The sequence below is a fragment of the Rhincodon typus genome, chromosome 18, assembly GCF_021869965.1.
Source record: "Rhincodon typus isolate 14 chromosome 18, sRhiTyp1.1, whole genome shotgun sequence".
Lineage (NCBI taxonomy): Eukaryota > Metazoa > Chordata > Chondrichthyes > Orectolobiformes > Rhincodontidae > Rhincodon > Rhincodon typus.
Window position 1 is genome coordinate 10561245 of NC_063349.1, and position 26735 is coordinate 10587979.

The 26735-nt window shown below is 40.9% G+C and overlaps 1 protein-coding gene across 1 annotated transcript in view; it reads right to left on the bottom strand.

Moving 5' to 3' along the window:
• Positions 1 to 26735, bottom strand: part of LOC109912901 (A disintegrin and metalloproteinase with thrombospondin motifs 20-like) — a 344616-nt gene that overhangs the window by 165565 nt on the left and 152316 nt on the right. Inside the window, exons 9-11 of the mRNA XM_048607987.1 lie at positions 26199 to 26345; positions 22481 to 22622; positions 16418 to 16522 (exon numbers count right to left, since the gene is read on the bottom strand). Of these exons, the coding sequence (XP_048463944.1) occupies positions 16418 to 16522; positions 22481 to 22622; positions 26199 to 26345 (394 nt within the window). The remainder of the gene's footprint in view (positions 1 to 16417; positions 16523 to 22480; positions 22623 to 26198; positions 26346 to 26735) is intronic.

The following is a 26735-nucleotide window of genomic DNA, read 5'->3' on the forward strand; positions in this document are numbered from 1 at the left end:
GGCCAGCTCGATCAGAGCCAAATTTCAGGGTTTTGATTTTTTTTCAATAACATCAAAAGCTGTTTGGAGTCTCAAAAGAATTGGAAGCTTCAGTGGAAGTCTCTTGGCTGCTACACTCTCTGAATTTTCTCTTGATATTTCTTCTTCCTGGATTGGAGAACTGCACATAAGAATCTGCATCTGAATTAGCCTTTATGCCAAGGGGTATGTTTATGGGATGTTATTATATTGGAACAGTTAATTAGTAATAGGTACAGTATCTATTATTCAGTTAAGTTTTCTAATAGTTAAGTTCTACTAAATTCTTCTTTCTTTTGTTTGTATTTTAACCTGAGTGTTTAAATAAATTGTGCTTTGCTTAACATGAAATAGTTTGACCAATTACATTACATCTGGAACACACACTTCACGTCTACCTTTAAAATAAGAAAAAGTTAGGGTGTAGGCTACCTACCTAAAATATTTTGAGGGGGTCTTGTCTGGTCCATAACAGAGTGGAAGGGGAATACAGCATCAATAGTGTCCCCACTACTCCCAGGTTAGAAGTTAGCACCACTGGCAGCAAGCTAACAGCTGACATGGGGAAAGCAAGAACTGCAGATGCTGGAGTCAGAGATAACACAGTGTGGAGCTGGAGGAACACAGCAGACCAGGCAGCATCAGAGGAGCAGGAAAGTTGACGTTTCGGGTCAGGACCCTCCTTCAGAAATTCTTCCCGACCTAAAATGTCAATTTTCCTGCTCAACGGCTAACTTGGGATCTCTTTCCAGTGCTACAATAAGTGATGTGAGGTGGAAGTCCACAACAAATTGCCATTTCAAAACAAAATTACACTAGGAATGGCCACTGATGGTTTGAAATTGACAATCTAGAAAGAAAACCAATTAAGGGCAGACTGTTGTGAAAGATATTAAACATTAAACAGTATAGCGGAGGTAAACCTAAAGAATTATTTCAAAATAAACCAACTGAGTATCAAAAATAAACTGATGAAAAATAAAAACCAATGTGAAAGATGGAAGAATGGTAAAGGTGTGGAATAGATCATTGGGCTTATGCAAAAGGAATTTGATGTGATTTTGGGAGTGTTAATGCTTTGGAGGAATAAGCATTGGTATGCTAAAGGGAGTTTCTCAGTCTTCTTATCAGTCAAACCTTAGCTTCAAGTGTTGCGGCAACATAAAATGTGTTCTAATATTATTTTGTTATTGGTCAAACATCTCTCAAAGCAACCCTTCATTTTGATACACAAAACATACAGCTCTGAAACACTGTACACTAAGGAAAGTGAAGTTCATACATAAAAAATATAAAATGCAACCTTTAAATATCATGGCCATAGAGTCATACAGCACGGAAACAGACTCATCAGTCCAACTCGCCCATGCTGATCAAGTTTCCTAAACCAAACAAGTCCCGGTTTACCTGCATTTTTCCCGTATCCCTCTAAACCTTTCCTATTCATGTGCCTGTCGAAATGTCTTTTAAATGCTGTAACTGTACCTGCATCTACCACTTCCTCCGACAGTTCATTCCATATACACACCGCTGTGTGTGAAAAGTTACGTCTCAGGTTCCTTTTAAACCTGTGCCCTCTAGTTTTGAACTCCCATATCCTGGGGAAAATACCTTTGCTTTTCACCTTATCTATGGCTCTCATGACGTGATAAACTTCTGTTAGGTCACCACCCCAACATTCTATGCTCCAGGGAAAAAAGTCCCAGCTTCTCCTTATAACTGAAATCTTCCATTCCTTGTAACATCCTTGCAAACCTCCAATTCCATTAAACTCTCCAAAGGTGTATTTATTTCCTCTCCTCCTTTGCACTTTGAATATTTAGCAATTATCAGAAAAATGTGGCACTGAGCCACAGGCCAAGTTGGTTTTAAAAAAAAACTTAGAGGAGAAATAGGAGAGGATTCCGGAATGAAGCAATTCAAATTTGGGTTATACAAGAAGCCAAAGTCGGAGAAATATAGATAGCTCAGAGGGCTGAAGAGTTGCAGGAGTTTATAGAGATACAACCGGAGGCTGCCAGCCCATTTGAAGACAAGGATGAGAATTTTTAAAATGACATGTTGATAATACAGCAGCCACTGTAGGGAGAGCACAGGGATACTCTAAGAGCAGATCCTAATATGAGCAGCAGATCCTTAGATGAGCTCAGGTTTAGTGAGTAACATGGAATGGCTGAATCTGGAATAACTAAAGGTCTAAATGAATTTGAACCCAGATTAGCTGAAGTAGGGGGCAGATACAGATGTGGAACTAGGCAACCTTGGTGCTGAGAGGATATGTGATCTTGGGGTTAAGTGGGATGGGGAGGTTGTAAAACAAAAATCCCAGAACACTATCTTGAAGAGGAGACAGGTGAGCTATCTCAGTGACCTGTCAACATTGAGCTCCCAATGAACAATGAAAATCCCTAAAATGTCCATAATGGTGAATTCAGTAATTATCATGCCATTGAGTATCAAGGGCGATGATAGATTCTCTCTTGTTGGAGATGGGCCTTGCCTGTCACTTGGGGCATAAATGTAATTTGCCATTTGTCAGCCCAAAGTCTCGCTGCATTTGGACATGGACTGATTCAGTACCCGAGGAGTCGTGAATGGTGCTGAACGTTGCGCAATCATTGGAGAACATCCCCACTTCTAACCTTATGACGGAGGGAAGGTCAATGATGAGGCAGCTAAAGTGGGTTACTCCTGAGAAAGTACTCTGAAGAGTCTTGCTGAAACACCCTGGAGCGGAGATGACTGACCTCCAACAATCACAACCATCTTCTAACGTGCCAGGTATGACTCCAACCAGGAGAGGTTTTTCTCCCTGATTCTATTGAGTTTTGCGAGGTCTCCTCGATGCTAGACTCAGTCAAATGCTGTTTTAATGACAAGGACTGTCACTCTCACCTCACACCTCGATTTCAGTTCTTTGTCGATGTTTGGACCAAGAACGTAAGGAGAAATTCACCAAAGATCCTCAGACAGCACCTTCCAAACCCACGACCACTTCCACCTAGAAGGACAAGGGGAGTAGATATATGGGAACCCCACCACTTCCAAGTTTCCCTCCAAGCCTCTCACCATCCTGGCTTGGAAATATATCGCCATTCCTTCACTGTTGCTGGGTCAAAATCCTGGAATTCCCTCCCTAATAGCATTGTGGGCCAACCCACAGCAGGAGGACTGCAGTTGTTCAAGAAGGCAGCACACCACCACCTTCCAAAGGGCAACTAGGGATGGACAAGAAATGCTGGCCAGCCAGCGATGCCCACATCCCACAAATGATTAGGGAAAAAAAAAGGTCAGGTCAGGAGCTGAGTGGCCCTGGTGTAACTCCAACTGAAAGTTAGTGAACAGTACAAATCAAGTTGTGTCTAAATTGGATTGGAGATGCAGAAAATTTGGAGATTTTTAACATTACTTCACACAACTGCATGTATGGAATCAGCTGCCAGAGGAGATAATGGAGGCTAGTACACTAAAACATTTAAAAAACATCTGGATGGGTACATGAATTGGAAGGGTTTAAAAGGGATATGGGCTAGACACTGGCAAATGGAACTAGATTTATACAGGATATCTGGTCAGCATGGACGAGTTGGGCCAAAGGCTCTGTTTCCATGCTGTACATCTGTACATCTGTACGACTCAACAACTTTAGAATATTTTTCATGGCTGTGAGCAGTAATAATTTACTTTTTGAGCTGAAGGATGAACATTGTTGGATTAATTTTCCCTTCAGCTTTATGTCAACATGCATGGCCAGGTCAGATATAGGATCTACTACCAAACTTGCATTTTCCTCTAGAGCTTCGCAATGAGAGGCCAACAGCCCGAAACATAAGAGCAGCTTAAGTACACGTCACACACAGGTCAGAACTTTCTACCTATCCCAAGCATGGACACAGGGTCACAGGTCGCTCCGAGCTTTTCTACACACTGCCCCAATAAGATCTCAATGATCCAAGCTCCAAGGATTGTTTCTGATGGTAGTTCACCATTGGACAAAGGGGACATGAAAAGAACATACAAAATGGCTGAGTTACTAGCTGCAGGTGAACTTGGGCCAAGAAAAACATCTCCCCCGATTGATTTATGCTGTGTGAACCATTGGGACTTCTTTAGTTTTTGACCAATCATTAATTACTTCAGCTAAGTAGTAATTCAACTGAACCATTGGAGTGAATGCAAGGGATTTTACTAGACCATTGCAACAGCTCGGTTATAAGCAGGTCCACCTCTCCTTCAATATTCTGTCCTTACTGAAAGTGATTTAATGATGTCTTCACATTTAATCTTCAATTCAACACTTCTCTTAAATAGTCATTTGATAGTCCTGGATTTGAGTATTGCAGAGAAAAGAAATCACATTTTGACAAAGCTTTCCATTTTGCAATCATCAGGACAATGTGTAAGAAATTTCAAACAAAAAGGGAAAACCACATTTATGTTACATGAGAGGGGACTGCTGATTGATTAACAACTGGTCACTGATTGGTGGAGGCATTGCATGGATAATGTACCTGTTAACTGATGACTGACAGTTGACTTCCAAGCTTTGTGTAGGATTGTCAGTCAGGCTCACAATGTAGTACGTGTGTGTACTGGAAGCTACATATAATAAGACACAATGCTCTATTCTTCGCAGACAGAAACAGCATGCAGACACACAATGCCTGATTCAACTCAACAAAATGTGTGGCAGTGACTTTGAGGTTCATTTCTCAGGAAAATGCCTTCACTAATTTGAGTCAACCTGTGGTTTAAAATTTAAACAAAGCTTGGCAGTTAACTAACCATCATTATTAACTGGTGCTTTCTCCATGGCAACACTTCTACCAATTAGAATCCACTGCTAGCCAGTCAGCACTGTCCTCTCATTTAGTACAAAAGGTTGTTAGCCTTTTACTTTGATATTTATTGCAATCTGTCCTGATGGGTGCAAGATGCAGAGTTCAACAAAAGTGGCTTTATTTCAGCAACTCCCTTAAGCATTAACAGGATAGTATAAATTAATTCCTCATAAAATGTCACATGCCAAAGACTATCCTGCAACACAGCACTGTGCTTAAAGTGTCCAATAGGAGATGAAGTAGTTGGTCAGTAGTGATTAACTGATGCAAATCTCATTTTAAAACTCTAAATTTGAGGAAGGAAGAAAAATCCAAGAAGGACAAGAAAAAAAAATCATTGTTTAGAAGTCCTGGAAAAGCATTAATTAGTCAAAGAGTCTCACTATCACACAGCAAAGATTTGGGGAGGAGAAGGAATATACTAAACACTATACCTCATAGTTAGCAATGGACAAGAGGGAGAAAAATCAAAGTATCAACCAAACACAGAGTCAAGGAGGTTTCCAATAAAGAAAGCTTAAAATTTAAAGATGTAACGTGAATTGTTTATCAGACAGCACATTTTTTTCCTTGAATATTGCTCAGGAATGCAAGATATTTGAAGAGTCTTTCCAGATATAAGGGGTGTGTACAAGTTTCAGACCGTCTACAGAAGTATGGAAGATTTAAACACAAGGATAAGGACTTTACATTTCAGGTATGGAGGACCTGGGAGTCAAGGTGATGGTTAAGTGAGGTCTGATGCAGCATAGGGTACAGACTTTTACACTTTGTTTTTCACTCATTCACAGGATGTGGGTATTGCTAGCAGACCAGCATTTATTGCCCATCCCTAATTGCCTGGGGAGCAGTTAAGAGTCGTCCACATTGCTGTGTAGTCCAGAGTCAAGTTCATTTAATGAATGTTAGCGCCAGCTCTGTATAAAAGTTTTTGTTTGGAGGAGGTCAAGGATATAAAGAAGCACACAGAAATAACAGCCTTGAGGAACCGTTGAGTGAGAATTAGCTATCATTAACACCACACATATGGCAACCAAAAGGAACCTTAGTCAGCACGAGTATAATATTGGTGAAAATGACCATGTTTGGCAGTAGGTGAAGGAATGGAACAAATATGGGTGCTCAGAAGATGCTGCGATGTTAATTTGACTGTTAAGATTTTTCTTTATATTCAGAGTTAGATGGAGCCATTTTACTCTAAGCAATCAGGGAAGAAGTGGTTACAAGAAATGAGAGTGAACAAATTGTACAGTTCTCAAAGGGCTTTTGGAGTTTTCCACTTCTTTGTGTCCACGTAAGCGCTTTCTCAAAAGCATATGAACTCAAAATGAATTGAGTAGCAATGGATAATAGTTGCACATTTTTATACAAACACTCAAAAGTAAAGACTCATCATAATACCAGGCTGGCCCTGAAAACAGAATTGGGTAGAATTTAGTTTTCATATGCTTTAGATTCCCTGGGTAACAAGGGCTGAAGGCCATTATCTGTGAAGTGTATATAGTTTTCATTGATATCAATGAGGATCTCAGCCTACAGTATTGCCTGTTCCTAGAGAATTGATGTACGTCTGTGCAGCCCCCACCACAAATGAATCCCTCCCTACAAGATCTCTGACACCCTGACTGAGTGGTTTTAATATGCACTTTTCAGATCAGTACCCAGTGCTATCAAGTTAAGTTAACATGGGGCTACATCTTCAGGAGCTGAATAATTTGGGCCATGGTACTTGAATGATATGATCTATTGGCTAAGAATCAGCCTGTTTAGTCACATATTAACTTATGGCAGGAGCTCATGAACCTAAGTAGATACCATCTTCATTTCAAGAAACATCAATTGTAAGTGAGATAGTCTCTATAACTAAATTATCCTTCTTGGCCATCTTAATGGAAACAAAGATTATAACATTATGGAAAACGATGGTTCTGGGGGTTTACCAGACGTCAACAGAATTTATGAAAACATCATGGAATGCTTCCGGGAACTTTTCAGAGGGTAACAATGTGAGATGCGTAGAAACTATAAATTCTATGAAATAAAGTCTCCATTTTGGTGACAAATCCTTGCCCTTGTATGGAACTTCAAAGAATCATAGGTATAGCATATGTCCATAATTCCCTGTGTTCAATCCGCTATACGAAGCTCAACTAAGAGATTATGCCTGGTCTCTTGCATTGCGACATAGCAATCGCTTGAAATATTGAACTGAAAGAAAAATTTACAGAAGCTGAGCCTTCCTTCCAAGTTTGAGTGTTAGTTTATTGCCTGGGGTTTGTAATGGAAAATCATGCAAAGACTCCACCTGTGACCTAATGGACATTCCTCCATCTGCTTTGTCCAGATGATTATTTTATATCTAAACATAAAAGAAAAATAGTCCATTCTCAATCTGCATTTAAAAAGTAAAAGTTTACATAATTTTATGGAAAATGAACCAACCAGCTAAAATAAAAGACATCCATCCAAATAAACTATTGAACCGAAAATCCCTAATTATCAGCTGGTTAGCCCAATAAGTAAATTATTTCCACGATTTCATCGACATTTGAAGTTAAGTTAGTCACTCTTTTTTATTCATTCATGGGATGTGGGCATCACTGGCTGGCCAGCATTTATTGTCCATCTCTAGTTGTCCTTGAAAAGGTGGTAGTGAGCTGCCTGCTTGTACTGCTGCAGTCCATGTATGGTAGGTTAATCCACAATGCCATTTGGGAGGGAATTCCAGGACTTTGACCCAGCAACAGTGAAGGATCAGCAATATATTTCCAAATCAGGATAGTGAATGTCTTGGAGGGGGATTTGCAGTTGATGGTGTCCCCATGTATCTGTTGCCCTTGTCCTTCTAGATGGAAGTAGTCGTGGATTTGGAAGGTGCTGTCTAAGGATCTTCGGTAAATTTCTGCAGTAGATAGTACACACTGCTACTACTAGGTGTCAGTGGTGGAGGGAACGGATGCTTGTGGGTGTGGAGCCAATCAAGTGGGCTGCTTTGTCTTGGATATGTCAAGCTTCTTGAGTGTTGTTGGGGCTGCACTCATCCAGGCAACTGGGGAGTATTGCATCAAATTCTGGATTTGTGCCTTGTAGATGGTGAAGAGACCTTGGGGAGTCAGGAGATGAGTTACTTGCTGCAGTATTCCTAGCCTCTGACTTGCTCTTGTAGCCATTGTGTCTATGTAGTGAGTCAAGTTGAATTGCTGGTCAATGGTACTGCCTAGGATCTTGATCGTGTGAGATTCAGTGATGGTAACACCTTTGACTGTCAAGGGGTGGTGGACTGATTGTCTCTTACTGGAGAAGATCATTGCCTGGCATTTGTGTGGCACAAATGTTAGTTGATATCAGCCTAGCGAAACGGTCAAAGTAGCTGTAGGGGTCAGTGGTCATATAACAAATATTAATTGATAGTCTATCACCAGAGATGGAGACAGAAAAGTTAAGGAAGGGAAGAGTCAGAGATGGACCATATCAAAATGAAAAAAGGGTGGAGATGGAAGCAATGTTGATGGAGGTTTCCAATTCTGCGCGAGAGCAGGATACAGAGAAAAAGAGTGAGGGAGAGTCAGAGTAAAATTAGAAACACGATTCTTTCGGATATCAGATGAAAAGTCAGGCATAGCCAAGATCCATGCATGCACCCAGAGCAACACCTTTTATGTGAAGTGCAAGTGAGTGAATTTGAAGGATAAGTAGTTCAGAATGAAGTGGAGGAGGGTGCGGAGGGATGGGAACTAGTTAGACCTCCACCCAAGGAAGTGCAGAGAGCTCAGAAGTCTTGCTAGTGGAGGTTGGAAGTCGAAAGATGGAACTTTTGCGGTAAAGAGCAGTTAGAGAGGTCCGGGAAATTGGAAGCATTTAAAATGGCGGCCAGAATCAGAAGCGAAAGATATAAGTAAGAAGAGACCAAATAAAGAAAGGAAAAAATAAATTGAGTCAAGGTAGGAAGAAATCAGTTCAGAAACGGGCTGAAATGATACACCTATGATGAAAGTCCTGTAAATGCAGCTCAGGAAGAAGTGTGCTTTAGGGGATTGTTGGTTCTATGAAGTGGGAATACACAGAGGCAAGATCAGTGACTGTTATGGACACAAGGGCTTGATGTTGGCATCAAGGTCTCAAGGTCTATGAGCAGCCAGGAGAAAGTTGTCATTCAGACTCTGCAAGATGGATGTCATTTTGTCAGAAAACGACAACAAACCCCTTGTCAGAGGCTCGATGACAATGCCAAGGTTAGACCTGAGAGAATGGAAAGTAGCAAGTTCAGAAGGAGATAGGTTAGAGTCATGTGCAAAATAGCTTCATTGGTGTTCTTTCAAAATCATTAATGATTCCCCAACGTGGGGATTTTCCCCCAGGAAGACTGGCCATGCCCATCATATAACTAAAGATGGTTCCTAAGTAGAAAGACAAGATCATTGGGCGGCACGGTGGCTCAGTGGATAGCACTGCTGCCTCACAGCACCAGGGACCCGGGTTCAATTCCACCCTTGGGCAGCTGTCTGTGTGGAGTTTGCACGTTCTCCCCGTGCCTGCATGGGTTTCCTCTGGGTGCTCCGGTTTCCTCCCACAGTCCAAAGATGTGCAGGTTAGGTGAATTGGCCATGCTACATTGCCCGTAGTGTTCAGGGGTGTGTAGCCAAGGTGGGTTACAGGGGGATGGGTCTGGGTGGGATGCACCAAGGGTCGGTGTGGACTTGTTGGGCTGAAGGGCCTGTTTCCACACTGTAGGGATTCTATGATTCTATCAGATCTTAATTGGAAACCGTCTTAACTTCCTGGTAAAGGTCATTTTTAAAAATGCATTCATGAATGGGGCATTCTTCAAAAGCATCTTTACTTGAAAAAGTCACATGGTTACATTCTAATCAGTTTCCATTCCTAACACCAGGCTGGAAGTTTTGGGGCTACAATAATTGCTATGGCAGCATCTATAAGCCACTGAAATCTTCATTGCCCAGTCTTCTTTTCAAGACAACTAAGGACAGCAAAGAAGACATGGGGAGAATCAATAGATTTGGAAAAGGACTTAAAATGGGTCATCCAATTGAACAGATGCAGGGCAGACGGAAATTCACTCTGATAAACAGTTGGTCGCCTTCAATTAACAAAGGGAGAAAAGAACTTACTCTTACATCCAACTTTTCATAACCTCTAACTATCCCAACTCACTTCAAATTCAGCAAGTTGCTTTTGAAGTATAGTCAATCCAGGAATACAATGGCTAATTTGTGCACAGGAAGACAGCAATAACAGATAAATGACCAATTTAACTGTTTCAGTAATGTTGGTCAAGGACACTGGAAGAAATCCCATTTAACGTTGGCAGAAAGACTTCAGAGCATGGGACTGGACAGGCTAGATGCGGGAAGAATATTCCTGATGTTGGGCAAGTCCAGAACTCGGGGTTACAGTCTAAGAATAAGGGGTAAGCTATTCAGGACTGAAATGAGGAAGAATTTCTTCACACAGAGTTGAGAGCCTGTGTAATTCTGTCCCACAGGAAGCTGTTGGGGCCAGTTCATTAGATATATTCAAGAGGGAGCTGGGCATGGCCCTTGCAGTTAAAGGGATCAAGGTGTATGGAGAGAAAGCAGGAGTGGGAAACTGAAATTGCATTATCAGCCATGACCGTATTGAATGGTGGTGCAGGCTCAAAGGGCCGAACTCCTGCACTTATTTTCTATGTTTCTATGTCTTTACCCATGGTGCCTTGGCAGCAGCTGCCCTAATCTTTACTGAGTCCCTCAGCACGTAGTCCTGGATCTTGGAATGTGCCAGTCTGTAACACTTGGTTGAGGTGAACTCCTTGCTCTGGAAGACTCAAGTTTTGGGCAGAACAAAGTGTCTTTCAGCAAGTTGATGGTCCTCCAGGTGCAGTCGATGTTTGTCTTGATGTGCATCCCAGAGAACAGGTTGTAGAGCACAGAGTCCTGCATCACAGAGTTGTATCTTTCTCCAGACTTACTTTGCAAAGGCACATTCCAGAAGGTGGCAATGTGACAGTCTCTATCCCACCCTGCGGTCTCGTTGAGGGATGCGTGCAGTGGTGCACGCAGTCTGGGCATACAAGGAAGATCTCACAAGTAGTCCCCTTCTCACCACCAGCCAAGCAATGTATTAGTGATTGTTGGAAAGTTCTGATGATGAGGCATTCAGTCAAATAACTTTGACAGTCTGCTGGGGAACAACCCAACAGGATCCACCTCCTTTTCCCACAGGGTCTCAAGGACGCTATGTGCTGACCACTGCCTGATGGACTTGCGGTCAAAGGTATTTTTCTTGTCAAATTTCTCCACGAAGGACAGGTGACACAGAACGGTCCATGCTTTTATCAGAATACAGTAGTGCAGGATCTCTTACATCTTACCCGAGAGGTAGAATTTGGTTTGAGAGGGATCCTTGGTTGAACACATCCTTTGAAAAGTGGCATTGCCAGCAGCATGGGCAGCATTTCCTCAGTGTGGCATGATACCAAATTTCCAGAATGGAGCTTGAACATGTGAGGTGTGTGCTACCACAGAGTCACAGCTGGCAAGGTTTGTTAACATTCTCCAGTCATTTTAAATTACTACAATTTGGATTCTTCCCTCATGTTTCGTAAAGACTCATCACCTAATCATCATGGCCAGATAGTCAAAATAATAATTATTTCTATCAATCAAAGGGATGGAACCAAAACAGCAGTCAAGTCCTGGCGCAAAGCCCACTGATATTTTCCTGGCAATTTCGTACTGCCTGCAGCAATCACAAACAACTAATTACAACTTTTTTTCAAACGTGTTTCAGACTGCATAGATGATTCAGCTATCATTTAAATGAAATTGATCTGATTAACTTCTGATTACAATCATTCACAATACCCAACCCCCAGCATATCCCTTTGCCTCTAGCAGCTGCCTCCAGATAATGTATGTATATTTCACTTCCTTCACTTCCACTCAAAGCCAAGACTCCAGGGAAAAAGGCACATAACAAAGGTCCCATTGTAAATCTGTGTTGTATCCAGCCTGTGTTTTCATAATGAACACAATGAGATCTTACTGTTTGAAGCTTTGATAGGGTATCATTTTCAGCACAATAATTCTCATCATGAATATAGAACTGGGCCATTCACCCATCATGTCTATTTCTTTTGGCTGAGAAACATGCTAACCGACTCAATCCCACTTTGAACCTCCTTCAAGTGCATATCCAAGTACTTTTTAAATATATGCCTTTACTACCTTTTCACACAGTGGTTTACAGACCTTCACCAGTCTCTAATTCTTCTGTCAAGAAAGTTAAATGTAAGCACTTTAGTAACTAACCTCACTACATTCAAAACTAGCCCCTCCTGTCCACTGTATCTAGGTTCCTCAATTATAAAAAATTCATACAATCGTATCAATTTTATATTTTGTTCCTGAAAGAGTTAATACAGGGGGAACAAAGGGATTATTGAGCTCATCGCAAACATCACTGCAGGCTGGTTATTCAAGTGAATTGAACATTTGGGCTTTCATTTAAAGAAGAAAAGAGCAAGCTTTCAACAAGTGACTGAAAAGAAAATTGTAATTACCAAAACTCGAGTGATCATGTTTGTGTTAAAAAAACATTTGTCAAGGGATTGTCAATACGGGACACTTTTTCAGGGGAAAGCAGAAAGAACAAGGAGACAACTTAACAACACCTGTAACAAGATAAGAGAGGCACCTACTCCACCTGCCCAGCCACAAATACCCAATTTCTGGGATCACTGCTTCTAAAAGTCTAAAAGAACGTTTAATTGTACCAGAGTGAATGTTTATAATTGTAACCTTAGGACCAGCATATAAATAAGGTACATAATAATTCAAACAATATATGGTGCATGTACAATAACTTCAATAGAACGTGATGCTCTTAACCAGCTGTTGAGCTGTTTCATGTCTTCCATTTTGTTGAAGCTAGAATCAAACGAACATGAAACAACTGACAAGTAGGAAATGTTCTGTTTGTCTGCAAAGTGACTGACAAACGCTGAGCCAAGAGCACAGCTGAAACAAAACCCAAAGGGCATATATCACTCCAGATTAATCCACAATATGTTTTAAACAGACAGACAATGTAACAGTAATATAGAATTAAAGGATTAATGAAAGATTAGGGTAGGGCTGGACGTGATAGGTTGGGAGTTGTTTCCATATTTTCATTGTTCCAGCAGTAAAAAAGGTTTCTCCTGAATTTCTCATTGGATTTAAAAAGGACATCACTTAATCATTTAAAAAATTGTTAACACTATTGATGACAATAAAAAGGTCAGATTAATGTTTCGAATGCATTGTTTTTATCATTCATTTGATTTTTAATTAAAAAGACAGCAAGAAATAAAACTGGTACTAGTCTATCTTCACAATTATACAAACTAGGACTGCACTGTTAAAACACTGAGGTCCTTTTAAGAAGTTAAATCATACATGGCATACATACTTCCATAGTTAATATAGGCTTAAACTATTTTAGGTAATAGTGAACTTTATTTTAGAAAGCTTAACTGAATTGATTGTCTAATCTAGCAATAGTTTACAAGCACAGCAATTCTTCATCTTTACATGACGGTGATATGACGAAGGCTTATAGTAAGTTTGAGAATATTCTCAAGGAAGGCATTGGCTTCTGCACGAGAATTTTGGATTCTTCCTTTCTGTTGTGATTGGAACCAGGTGGACCTTGTTGACTACAAGACCTTGATTGGGATTGTTAACTCAGGCCAGTCAGTTAAGCCCTGGCTGACCAATATAAACAGGCGGTTTAGAATCTCCTCCGTTCAGGAGACTGACTCCAACCTGGCTGGTCACAGCCAGTGTACTGTGCACAAAAAAAAATAAAAAAGGGACTTGGTCATGGAATACTGACCTCTGTGCAGTTATTTCACTTTCAATGGGTTGATGTCCCCACCAGGAGCACCAATTTCTCGAAGTTATTCTCAGACATTGTTTCAGAAAAGGCCTAATTATGTCTGAAGGTGTAGACCTTTGCCTTAAACAGAATAAATCAGCAATTCAATGCCTGAAATAGATGATTTATCAGACCCACTTCTTGGAGCTTGATGTTCAATTTCACATTTTATAAAATGTGTAGATTTCTTAGGCCTGTCAATTGTATCAACTATTTTGTTTAGCAATTGCAAAAATTTGACAAGGTATTTGAAGGTCAGTGCATCAACTACATATCTTTAAATGGTGTGGGGGAGTATTTGCCTGGAATATGAGGCTTCTTGTCCAAACCTCTCTCAGTCACTATAGGCCATGCATGATGGACATTAACATTGTTTCTGTGGGACAGACAGTAGCACTGACTGCAGCACTGTCCTTAAAAAGAAATTGCTGTAGAAATTCAGCAGGTCTCTGGAGAGAAAACACAGTCTATGTTTTGGGTCCAGTGACCATTTTTTAGAACCGCTCTGCGCTTGTAGGACAGACAGCAACATTATGACAGGCAACAGCACTCCAACTGTAGGACATGCATACATCAGCACCTTGACTAGCATCTATGGGAAACGCAACAGCTCTGTCACTGCAGGGTGTGTAGATGCCAATGGATATCCTGAAGGACAGACAGACAGACAGCTCTGGTTATTGGCTCTGACCAAAACAACACAACGTGACAACTTAATGAAAACTGAATGAACTGGGGATGCTGTAAATCAGAAACAAGGACAGTAATTTGCTGGAAAAGCTCAGCAGGTCTGGCAGCATCTTGGTGAAAAATCAGTTAACACTTCAGTTCTGAGGAAGGGTCACTCGACCCGAAATGTTAATGCTGATTTCCCTCCACAGATGCTGCCAAATCTGCCGAGCTTTTCCACAATATGACAACTTGTTGCTTTTGAAAACTTTTTCAAACATCACAGTAACCTTTAGTAGAGTTAATTGACTTTTTTTGGGAAGGGAGTCGTGAAATGAAATCAAGTCTCCCAAATTTATTCCAAAAATACACATCAAGAATAATCAGAAATAAATGAGAAAATTTGTCATTTAAACAGAACACTAAACAAGTACGGTGTACCAGAAATGACAAGATCTAATCCTCATCTAAGAATTCTACATATCCAGAAAGTTGACCTGAGTATTAACATGAATACTCTTACATACTTCTGGGCCTGTGATTTGAGATCATAGGAGAACTGGGCCCAAACATACACACTGCCCACAAGCTCAATTTACTTGACCGCCTGCATTCAGATGTCGCCTGCACAACAGCTAGTTTAAACTGAAAGTTAGCCCTGTAAAACCAAACTGTTTTCCCAGTTTCCCTCATCTGATTTCCTAGTGATAACTGATAGTACCTCTCACCACTGTTTAATCACAACACAAGGTAAATACTACTTTTTGATCAGTAATATACCTTGCCAACACAAATTTCTGCTTGCTTCACAGGCCAGAAAACATTTGCACATCTAAAAATGCATTATCTTTGTTTTAATAGATCAAGTGCAATAATATTGGTCATGGCTAATCAAAGTTTATCCAGACCAGGCTGTGAACTGTAATGATCCCAAATGATAGTAATATAGGACAAATCAGATCCGAGGGTGAAATCTGGCTTGAAAGACCATAGATTTTATCTTTGCAATTTGGTTACCATTGCAATCAGACACTGAACACATTCACACCAGGTTGTTAATGTACTTTTAAGAAGAATGCAAGCTTAGTACACAAAAAGAAAATAAAGCCAAATACATACAATTTATAAAGATCTTATCATAAACAGCAAAAAGGTTCAACTCTTTTGCTCCTGAAATGTTCTTGCAGATGTTCAACCCCAGTGAAATATCTACCTTGAAGAATCACTCCTAACCTTATTTTAACATTTCTTTACTGAACTGAAAAGGTCAGAAGCATTTCCTTTTGGAACAATTCTGCATATTCACCTGACAGGATTCTCTCTGCTACTGCCCACCATGAGAGATACAGACATAGGCTAACTTACTGACTTTTCCCTGACTCTGAGACTGCTAAAACAGTCTAAGACACCTTTCTGGCTCTGATGGTCTGAAGACTTCCATAAACTTAAAAAATAAAACTGTCATTCAAATGGAGTGGATCTTTTCTTCTGAACTCAACCTACTTGTGGCCCTGGCCTTCTGACTTTTCTACAGGCCACAAAGGTTTCACTTAGAAAACTCCCCAGTAATTATTTGCACAGTTACATGCTTTCTTGTAAAAGTTGTCTTTAATTCACTGCTCTAATTACTTTCTGACTCATTTTTTAAACAAAAAAAGGCATAACGACACAGTATTGAAAATAGAAAACTCATTTACCTCTACTTCAGAATCCAGGTTCTCAGAGATAACTGGGATTATTAGCTTTCATCACAGTATTTTAAGATATAACATAAATTCAACTACAATTCTCAGAGCTGCACCTTGGGCTGGAAACAAGCCCAACTCCTCCTTATGGCAATTTGCATCTGCAGCTATTAAAAAGGAGAATTTACAGTTTTTCCACAGCATTAAAGCTGCTCACAAACATCAGTCTCCCTTTCTTGATGCAAACATCCCTCGCCTTCAGAACACTGATCCTTGGGAACTTACCATTCCATGGCCACAGTCAGTTCCATCAGCCAGTGGCATATGCTGTGTCCGGCAACCTCTGTGTACCCCTTCCACACTCGTGCACCATAGTCGCTTGCATTGTTTCTGCATAAAGAATGAGTTAATTTGTAATGTGGTAACTCTCCATCTACTTTTAAAAGCACAAAAATATATTGTGCAAATTCAACCACATGGTTGTTCAATTTATTAAAACCATCCTGCAAAGTACAAAGTTTGGTGGATCAAGGGAAGTGCTTTTGACCACATGTTCCAAAGTTATGCTTACCTGTGACATGTAGATCTGATCCTGTGAGAAAACAATTAATGCTCAATTTCAAAATGTCATCAGTATTTCTCATAATAAGCTCCATTTCCTTAATTCCAACATAATACATTTCCTTTGGGTTTTTTTTGGACAATAAACTCACCAATCTGAAACCCTGTTTCCTTCTCCCCTGATGCTGCCTGAGTATTTACAGCACTTTATGTATTTAGTTCAGATTTAAAGCATACATTTACACTTTATGCTTTGAATTCCAATTTGGCTCTACATGTTTTGACTGCTTTTTTCTTCCCCCAAAGGCGTGAGAAAGACCAATTTAAAACGAGAACATGAATAATTTAAGTAACGATTAGCAATGTAAAAGACCTGGCATTTACAGATGGTATTTGAACAAAGAATTTTCCCTTGTTTTGAATGTTAAAAACCTCATGATTTCCAAATTTGCATTATAGACAATTAAATATTTCTGAAATGCACTTGCTGTAAGGAAATGCAACAGCTAATTTGAGGCACAGTTATGTTCCACGAACAGAGTGCCAGCAAAGTACTGGCTTCGTGGTTTTTTGTGGAGGGGGTCGAACAAACAAACAGTTGGGACATCACAGACAATGCTCATTCTGAACAATGCGGTCCAGTCTTTGATGTCAATCTGAAAGGATAGAAGACACTTCAGTTAAACATGTTTTGCTGTTGATGACAACCCATCACAGATGAACACTATCACTATTGTAAGGACCAACTTCTAAAAATACCACTTTATAAAAATGAATTTGAGATCAAGGTATAAATTTCCTTTCTTGCCAGAGATTACTTTGATTGTACGCAAACATCACCAGAGCCAGAGCCAAAAGCAATTTAAAATCACTAACAAGTGGGGTGGTGCTTGGAGCACCTCAATTACAACAGACATCTTCAATCCGGTCACTTTATTAGACATGGATACAGCAACCCACAGCATCTTGGCAAGTGCCAGGGGATAACAGTTGGGTCCATACCCATCCAGATAGAAATTTGAGCGTAAACTTGCAAATCTGCCAGAAATTCTCTGTAATTCCAGCAAGAGGTTCCACAAAGAAACATCTGCAAAAACATGTGGCGCACAGTGACTTCTAGATCACATTTTTGATTAGGTCAAATGCATTGAATATGGTGGCTGCGGTTTTGGGCTTTAATCCATATTTGTTCTTTCCAATACTCATACTGACCCTGAAGCAAGTTGTTTAGAACTTGTGATTAAAAAAATTATTGGCAAAATGACTTAATTACTCCTACAGAGAAACTTATTCACAGGCAGCACAACAACATATTTTTCATAGGGGAAGCCAAGATCTTTAATGTGACTTTGATCTATTTTCACTGGAGAAGTTGGGAAGGGGGAGGCCTTTAAAAATGAGATAATGAGAGTTCGGAGACAGTGTGTTCCTGTTAGTGTGTAGGGCAAGGCTGGTAGGTGTGGGAAACACCGGATGACTAGGGAAGTTGAGGTTCTGATCAAAAAAAAAAGGCGTATACTCGAGGGAAATTGGGAGGGCAAAAATGAGACATGAAATAGGTTTGACAGAGGGTATGGAGAATCCAGAGAGATTCTATAGGTACACTAAGGGCAACAGAATAACTAGGGAGAGAATAGGGCCCCTTAAAGATCACTTAATGAAGGGGCAATGCTCCAAAAGCTTGTGATTTCAAATAAACCTGTTGGACTATAACCTGGTGTCGTGTGATTTCTGACTTTGTCCACCCCAGTTCAACACTTTATGCATGGGAAATTGTGTCTCACTAACTTGATTGAGTCTTGTAGGGGTGACAAAGACAATTGATGGAGGCAGAGTCATAGAAGACGTCTATATGGACTTTAGCAAATATTGGCTTCAGAATTGGCTTGAAGGTAGGAGACAGAGGGTCATGGTGGAGGATTGCTTTTCATACTGGAGGCCGATGACCAGCAGTGTGCCACGTGGATCATTGCTGGGTTCAATGCTTTTCATCATTTATATAAATGACTTGAATGTGAATATAGGAGGCTTGGTTAATAAGTTTGCAGATGACACCAAAAAATGCGATAGTGAAAAAGATTACCTCACAGTACAAAGGGACCTTGGTCAGATGGGCCAATAGGCTGACGTGTGGCAGGTGGAATTTAACTTAGATAAATATGAGGTGTTGCATTTTGGTAAGACAAACCACGGCAGGATGAATACACCTAATGGTAGGGCCCTGGAGAGTGCTGCCGAACAAAGAGACGTAGGGGTGCAGTGCATAGTTCCTTGAAAATGGAGTTGCAGGTAGACAGGATGGTGAAGGTGGTGTTGGACAAGTTTGCCTTCATTGGTGAGGACATTGAGTATAGGAGTTAGGATGTCATGTTGCTGTTGTATAGGACATTGGCGCAGCCACTTTTAGAATACTACGCACAATTCTGGTTGCCCTTCTATAGGAAGGATATTGTTAATCTTGAGAGGGTGCAGAAAAAATTTACAAGGATGTTGCTAGGATTGGAGGGTCTGAGTTATAGGCAGTGGCTGAATAGACTGGGGCTATTTTCCCTGGAGCATCAGAGGCTGAGGGGTGACCTTGTAGAGGTCATGAAGGGCATGGATGGGGGGAATAGCCAACGTCTTTTTCTTAGAGTGCAGGAATCCAAAACTAGAGGGTATAGGTTTAAAGGTGAGAGGCGAAATTGAGGGCAACTTTTTCACACAGAGGGTGGTGCACGTATGGAGGTGCCAGAGGAAGTGGTGGAGGCTGGTGCAATTACAACATTTAAAAGGCATCTGGACGGGTATAGGAAAAGGAAGGGTTTAGAGGGATATGGGCCAAAAGCTGACGAATGAAACTAGGTCAGATTGGGACGTCTGGCAGTGCAGACGAGTTGGACCAGAGGGTCTGTTTCCATTCTGTATGACTCTATAACTACTTCTGACAGGAACAGTGACCTTGATATTCACTATAGTGTCAGTTCAGAGCAGGAGGAGTCTGGTCAAAAGTACGTGATCCCTCCCAGTATTGTGAGTTTTTAAATATGAGGTACTCTTTATTTATTTTTCTCAGGGACTGCATTCAACTGCTAATTTGATTGACAAGCTTGGCTGCCAATGACTGACAAGGTGACGGAGTGACAGGGCTAGCCGCAGGACGCAGAATGCTCTGGAGGGGATGTGCAACATAATCACAGGGCTCAGTGATTGCAGGGAAATTGGGTAGTCTAATGGATCACATGGGGAAGATCACAATGGAATGCAGGAATCAGAGATGATCTTGTGGAAAGATTATAAGGGGTCAATTTACAGGTTTAGATTATTGTACACTGTACATTGCCTACTCCACAAGCAGTGCTGTAAAGGCATTCACTCTATGGTCCTCCTCCCTTCTTACTGACTTTCCCAGCATCCAGGGTATCAGTACACATTCAATTAAGAACACAAACCATGTTGAAATAGACACATAGCTTCTTTCTAAGGTTTCAACAACTGTCCTATCTCTTAAGAGCTGGTCAGTCCACCTGTCCCTTATCCAACCTCCATTAAAACTGCACATGGATAACTTTCAAGGTCAATTGGATTTGAAATTAATTCTACCAAACCAAACCCACTCATTATTGAGAGTTAAAACGGTCCCCACTTGGTTCAGTTTGTGCCCTTAACCATCTCCATTGTCTCCTCCATCCTTACAATCCGCTGAGAATTCTACACTCCCCCCGTTCTGGCCTTTGTTCATCTCTAGTTCATTTCATTCCTCCACCAGCAGTTATGTCTAACTATCTAGGCTGTAAACTTGAAGTTTCTACCTCAGTCCTCCTTGTCTCTCCGCTGCCAAATAGTACTGAGCCAATTGAAGCAGTAGTGACACATTCCATTGACATTGTTGATATTTCACCTAATATGTGCTTACTGCCTCAGTTACTCTACTCTTAAGTCTCCTTCAGCAGTGGCAATGAGATCGAATGTAGAGAATAAGATAAAGGATATTATACAAGCAACTCCAGTTTTCTGGAGGCAAATGTAGCAACTAATCATTATTATCTCATTAGTGGATGCAGGATATGTTTGGTCAATCATTACTAATGAAAATTATTGATCTATGCAATCAGCAATATTGAGCAATGTCAGCAGCAGTGAATGTGCTAATGAACTAATAATTGTTGACTACATTGTAATCTTGCAATCCCAAGGTTCTGAAAGAGAGAAAACAATAGGCAGAGCTCACATGAATCCATCCACCCATTTATTCATCTATACACCTCGGACAGAGGTTATTGTGAGATGGTGTTCTCGTTCACTGGTTGGAAAACTAGTAGGAACCCTGCTCAACTTTCTCGAAAAGGTCCAACACAAGTATTAGGAATCAGGTACTTATCTGAACAGCATCAGAGGTCCCACTATATTTAGCCCTGAGTAGAGCAGAAATCCCATCCAAAGAGGTGCTGAGCAATTAGAGGTCAGCAGCTCTCTAGTCTCAACAGCACCACCAGGAGTGGTAGCCATTGCCAGAGCTACCACTGCAGGAGATATCCCTGGATAGAGAGGCAAGTGTGGGAAGCAGTGCAATTAGAAGGAGGAAGACTTTAAAGGTCTCATGGGGCAGACAGGCCACTCTCCACGTTTCCTGCCTGCCACTAAATGAAATGGTTCCCTCCCCCTTTCCTGGTGAATTACAATTGGCCTCAGCAGGCACTGGGCTGGAGAAAGGAAAGGAAGAGGCTTTGGGAAGGAGAACTTGGCAAGGAGTTCTGTTCCAGTTTGCAAACCATGACCTTTATTGGAAAATGCATTTACATAGCTGCCAGCAGAGGGCAGGTTGGGGCCTGACTTCAACACCATCTAAACTTACTGCCGATAAGACAGAAGCCAAGTTTTTCAGAGATAACAAGGTGTAGAGCTGGATGAACACAGCAGGCCAAGCAGCATCATAGGAGCAGGAAGGCTGACGTTTCGGGCCTAGACCCTTCATCAGAAAAAAGCCAAGTTTTTCAGACTGGTTTATTAAGTAATATGGAGGCATGTGTGACAGGTTCTCAGGTTAAACAGTAAGGAATAGAGGGTGGCATCTCTGGGAGAGCAAGGAAATTGGCTAGGGAAGGAGGAAGAAAAGGTTGTATGAAACAAAATAAAGAAAGATGCAGCAGACATGTTTGCATGCATTACAATTCTATTATAATTCCAATACAATTCTATTAAGTCAGGAGGTGGCACTGTAGTGGTCAACACTATCCCTCAAAGACTGACTGAGGCATTGGGTGCAATAGTTGAATCAAACTTAATCTTGCAAAACGTCTGCTCGCATTAATTCATTTACCAGCGGTTTTCCTTAGTTTTTTTTGTGAACAACTGTACGTGCATAACTCTTGATGATAAGGAATAGTCCTAGAATTCCTGCATGTGCTCAGCAGTATAAATGTTCCTACTGGAATTAACATTAGTGCATGGAGAAATGCCACTCTCTGGGGAGAAAAAAATCGTTCATGGAGTGTCTCCTCTCACAATGCTGCACAGACTTGCATTGATCCCTTGGGTTCAGACAACACTGCTGTCTTATGAGATCAGAGATAGTAGGAACTGCAGATGCTGGAGAATCCGAGACAACAAGGTGCAGAGCTGGATGAACACAGCAGGCCAAGCAGCATCATAGGAGCAGAAAGGCTGACGTTTCGGGCCTAGACCCTTAACCCCACTGCTGCCTTATACCTGCGTGGCCCTCATAATTTCTCCCATGTAGGTTTTGTACAGTCTCTCGCATAACAAAACGCACGCATTCACTAAGAGAAAAGTGATAAGATAACTCACCATGTAGGGGCAAACTTGCGATCCAGCACCGAACATTAGTTCACATTGTTTGTTCGCATCATAGATTTGACCGGGTAACTGGGCTGGAAGATCATAGCTCCTTATTGCTGGCTCATCAAGCAGGCATTCTCCATATCCAGTGCTGGAAACACACAGAGTATGTTTGTCAGCTTTTACAGTCAAATATCATTACTATTTATCAGGTCTACACGTGGGATGGGAGTGTCGGGGAAAAAATAAAAAGTGCACTAGCGATTCATAGCATTTGTTCCTAATGCAGTGCACTTTCGACATACATATCTCTCGGAAGACTGGAGGACAGAAATGCCAATAACATTTAGTAACATCATAAATCATGCACTGGCTAGTTTGAGTCGGATTTAAAATATTAATTGCTAGCTGATCCATGGTAAACCTGCATGCCAAATGTCAGAAAGAGATGCTTGTCTGAATTTAAAAGGCACCTAGTAATTCATGCTCGCATCTGTAGAGGCACAACCTGCTGTTCAAGCTATTGCAATCATTAAAATGCCAATGCTGAGAGTTTTCATTGATTAAAAAAAAGGATGAAATCAAATAGAATTCTCGCCTTTGCATCATTGCAACTTTTCTAAAATATTCATTTTGGGGATATGGACCAGGCCATTCCTTGAGAGTGCCTTCTTCCTCAAATCACTTTAGTTTGTGTGCTGAGGTGTTTCAAATTGTATGGATAGGGAGGCAGTTATGAGACAATGAAGTTTCCCAAGTCAGAATGCTGTGTGATGGAGATGATGGTGTGTCTATGCAGCCACTGATCTTGTCCTCCCACATGGAAGAAGTCACAGGTTTTGGTGTTCTAAGCATTTCATCCACAGTTTCACATGTTCCATTTCCTGACCAATCCAGCAGACAGTTGCACACTAAAAGGACCAGTTTGGCGTCCATAAATCCAGTAACGGAGACTATTAATAAATGCATTTGGCTCTGAAGAGGTAAAGAAGTGGCCAAGACGGGGCCATAAATGGAGTTAAAGCTAGCACTAGGAACTGCCACGGCAGAGCTTTATCAAGCTGACTGTCACAATGCTTACTAACATTCATTCACCTAATACATTCCACAGACAGTGACCAGTTACTTGGGGCTAAACAAGGATTTGATAACGATTTCCACTGTTACTTAAAGGGGCTCTCATAACTTAAAGAAAACTTAGCATTTTCTAGTCATTGCTGCTGAACAAATGATGCCTATCTATGAAACACTGACAGACATTGTGGGCAGCTTTGCCTCCAACACTTTGTCCACATGATCAACATGCACATGCAAGCCAGTATCAATCACTGCAGCTTGGTCTAGCCTTTGCTAGACTTTTGAACCAACTTCCAAGAGGTTCTCACAATGATCTGGGGCAATCCAATTTTATTTGTCTTTTCTCCCAACTGAGGAAGTATTTTCCTTCTCAGTCCCTTTCCTGCAGTCAAGCTGTCCATAAGATTTTGGGCAAATGCATCTTCCATCTTCAGCTAAATTCTCAGCATGAGCCTTTGATTCTTTGGCATCATTCCCATTTGTGAGCAAGAAGGTGCTGAATTGAAACCCTACTCTAGACAATCACAGTGAGCACAGATTATTTTGACATTCAGTGACTACTTGGCATGGATGACATCTTTCCCTTTATCATTTTGTAGAAATCCATGAAGACCCTCTTGGCTTATAGAAGCAACCATCCAATTCATTAGTAGAAAGTTGGTTAATGGTCTGAAAGGCGCAACACAGCCTGTCAGACAGTTCAACAGTCATCTGAATCCTTCAAATACAGGGAACGCGATGGCCTAGTGGTATTATCACTGGACTGTTAATCCAGAGATCCAGATAATGTGGGACCTGGGTTTGAATCCCACCATGGCAGGTGGTGGAATTTGAATTCAATAAATATCTTGAATTAAGAAACTAATGATGACCATGAATCAATTGTCGATTGTCGTAAAAACCCATCTGGCCCTTTAGGGAAAGAAACTGCCATCCTTACCTGGTCTGGCCTACACGTGACTCCAGACCCACAGCAATGTGGTTGACTCTAAACTGCCCTCTGGGCAATTAGGGATGGGCAATAAATGCTACCTAGCCAGAGACCCCCTCATCCCATGAACGAATAAAAAGAAGTGCTTCACACTATCCTCCCAGAGAAGATTAAAAAAAAACTAAATTGTTTTAAAACACCTTCTTGTATGGAAGCTACATCGGCTCCCTTGTTGTTTTCTGCTTTAATTGTATTGGCTTACATGTGGATCCATTTCCTGATGCTTTTTCTGATACATTTTCTTACATACAGCAACAAAGGTTAGAATTACTGAGGAAACATTAGGGAAAAAAATGTCCCGAAGGTGATCATAGGACTTCCTGGGATGTTAAGCCACAGGACATAGAAAGTACCTGATTTAACTGCACTGCCATGTCAGTTAATCTCAGCCAAGGTGCTACTAAAGCTCCCGAGATACAGTGGATAGGTTTGCATGCATTACACATTTCTATTACAATGGAAAAGGTTCCCAATGTTGATTGATATCCAGTGACCTCTGCTGTAAACAGCATGTACACAGGTGTCAAGAGAGAAAAAATAGTCATATCTGGCTGCATTGCACTTTGCAAACAGGTCATCAACACTGATTCGGGTGAGAAATGGAAACTTGACCAAGGTGCTAGAAAGGACACAGTGTCCATGTGTGATACTCCAGTATAATCCAAACCTTCAGATAAAGAGTGGAGAGAAAAATGGAAGAATGCTATTTGCTTTTAATTTGGGAAATGTAACAGGTAAATCAGATATTTTTTAATAAAAAGATCATGAGGATCATGAGTATCATGGTCCAATATGTTGCTGCAGTTACCTGTCACTTCACAATATCAAAGATACAGATTCAATACCCCGTTCCCAGAGCTCAGCCATTGCCCGATGAAAAGTGATGACTGAAAGTAGTCTTATTTCCCACAGAGAGAAAGGGGGATATACATCAAAGGGCAACTAACCCTGGGCTTAAAACATGTACAATCTTGCAATCATTTTACAATAACGACGTTCGAAGCCTGACAACAGGTCACCTTCTCTTCACCCTCTTGACCACTGTCGGTACATTGACCTGTTACACTCTCGGGAGAAGCAGAAATGTAAGACCACCGTGTTGCAGACAGACCTTAAATGTTTCATTTGCATGTAATTTTGTTGTACTTTTAATTGTTATCAGTTCTTAAATGCCTGCAGTGTTTCAAAGGAACTTAGCACCAACCTACCAAAGAACAAAGTGATGCTAAGTTTCCCGCATCAACATGGATAGTTTTTATAAAAGGTTCACAATCAACAGAGACCAGGGGGAAAAGATCAAAGGGTCATGTCAGGGAAAATCTAATTATAAATGACATTTCCCATCTTGAAAAGAGGCTTTTTAGGGTGGCTAGTGCTCACTGCTCAGCTTCGTAGCAACCAAAATCCATCTCTGCAGTTGCTACGATACCTTTTTCCCAGCAAAAACATGCAAAGGAACAGAGATTATTTTGTCAAGATAAAAGCCATCACTGGTAAATATGTGTGACAACTTCAGCGGCACTTGGTCAATTACACTGATTGCAAACAGCTAAATAAATTGTATTTGCACAGGTCTATCCCAAACTATACCTCATGTGATATGTATTGTTTCTATACACTGGAAGATTAAACTGGGGAGAGTAACTGAAACAAACATACTCCAGAAAGTCGGTGATATATTTACGGCTACACTTGGACCAGGTCCATGGGCTGGTATGGTAGTTCAGGGTTGGAGCCATCACATGGTACTGGTGCTTCATTCCAGCCTCTTTGCATTTGAAGCTATCGTCATGAGGCATGTTGAACCTACAAATTAAATAACGATTTACTGGACAGCAACATAAAACGCAAATATAACAGTTGGAATAAAGATTAGCATGTAGCAAAGTATAGGCAGAAGAGGGTTTGCACAAAAAAATTAGTCTCCTGCATTTCATTTAATAACTTGAATGCCTAAATACAGAGCAATACATTTAATTATTATTATAGATAGAAAGTTGCTACTCATAAGTCAGATGAAATGCTGCTTTACAAGTGTAGGAACATTAAATGTCTGATGCCTCTTGTTGCTGTAAAGCCACATCTCCAGCAATAGCATACAAAAGGACAACAAGGTCCTTGTTGTGCAGTGATAATACTCCCAGCTCTGAGTTAGGAAATCTGGGTTCAAAGTCCACTTACTCTAGAAGTGTGTAA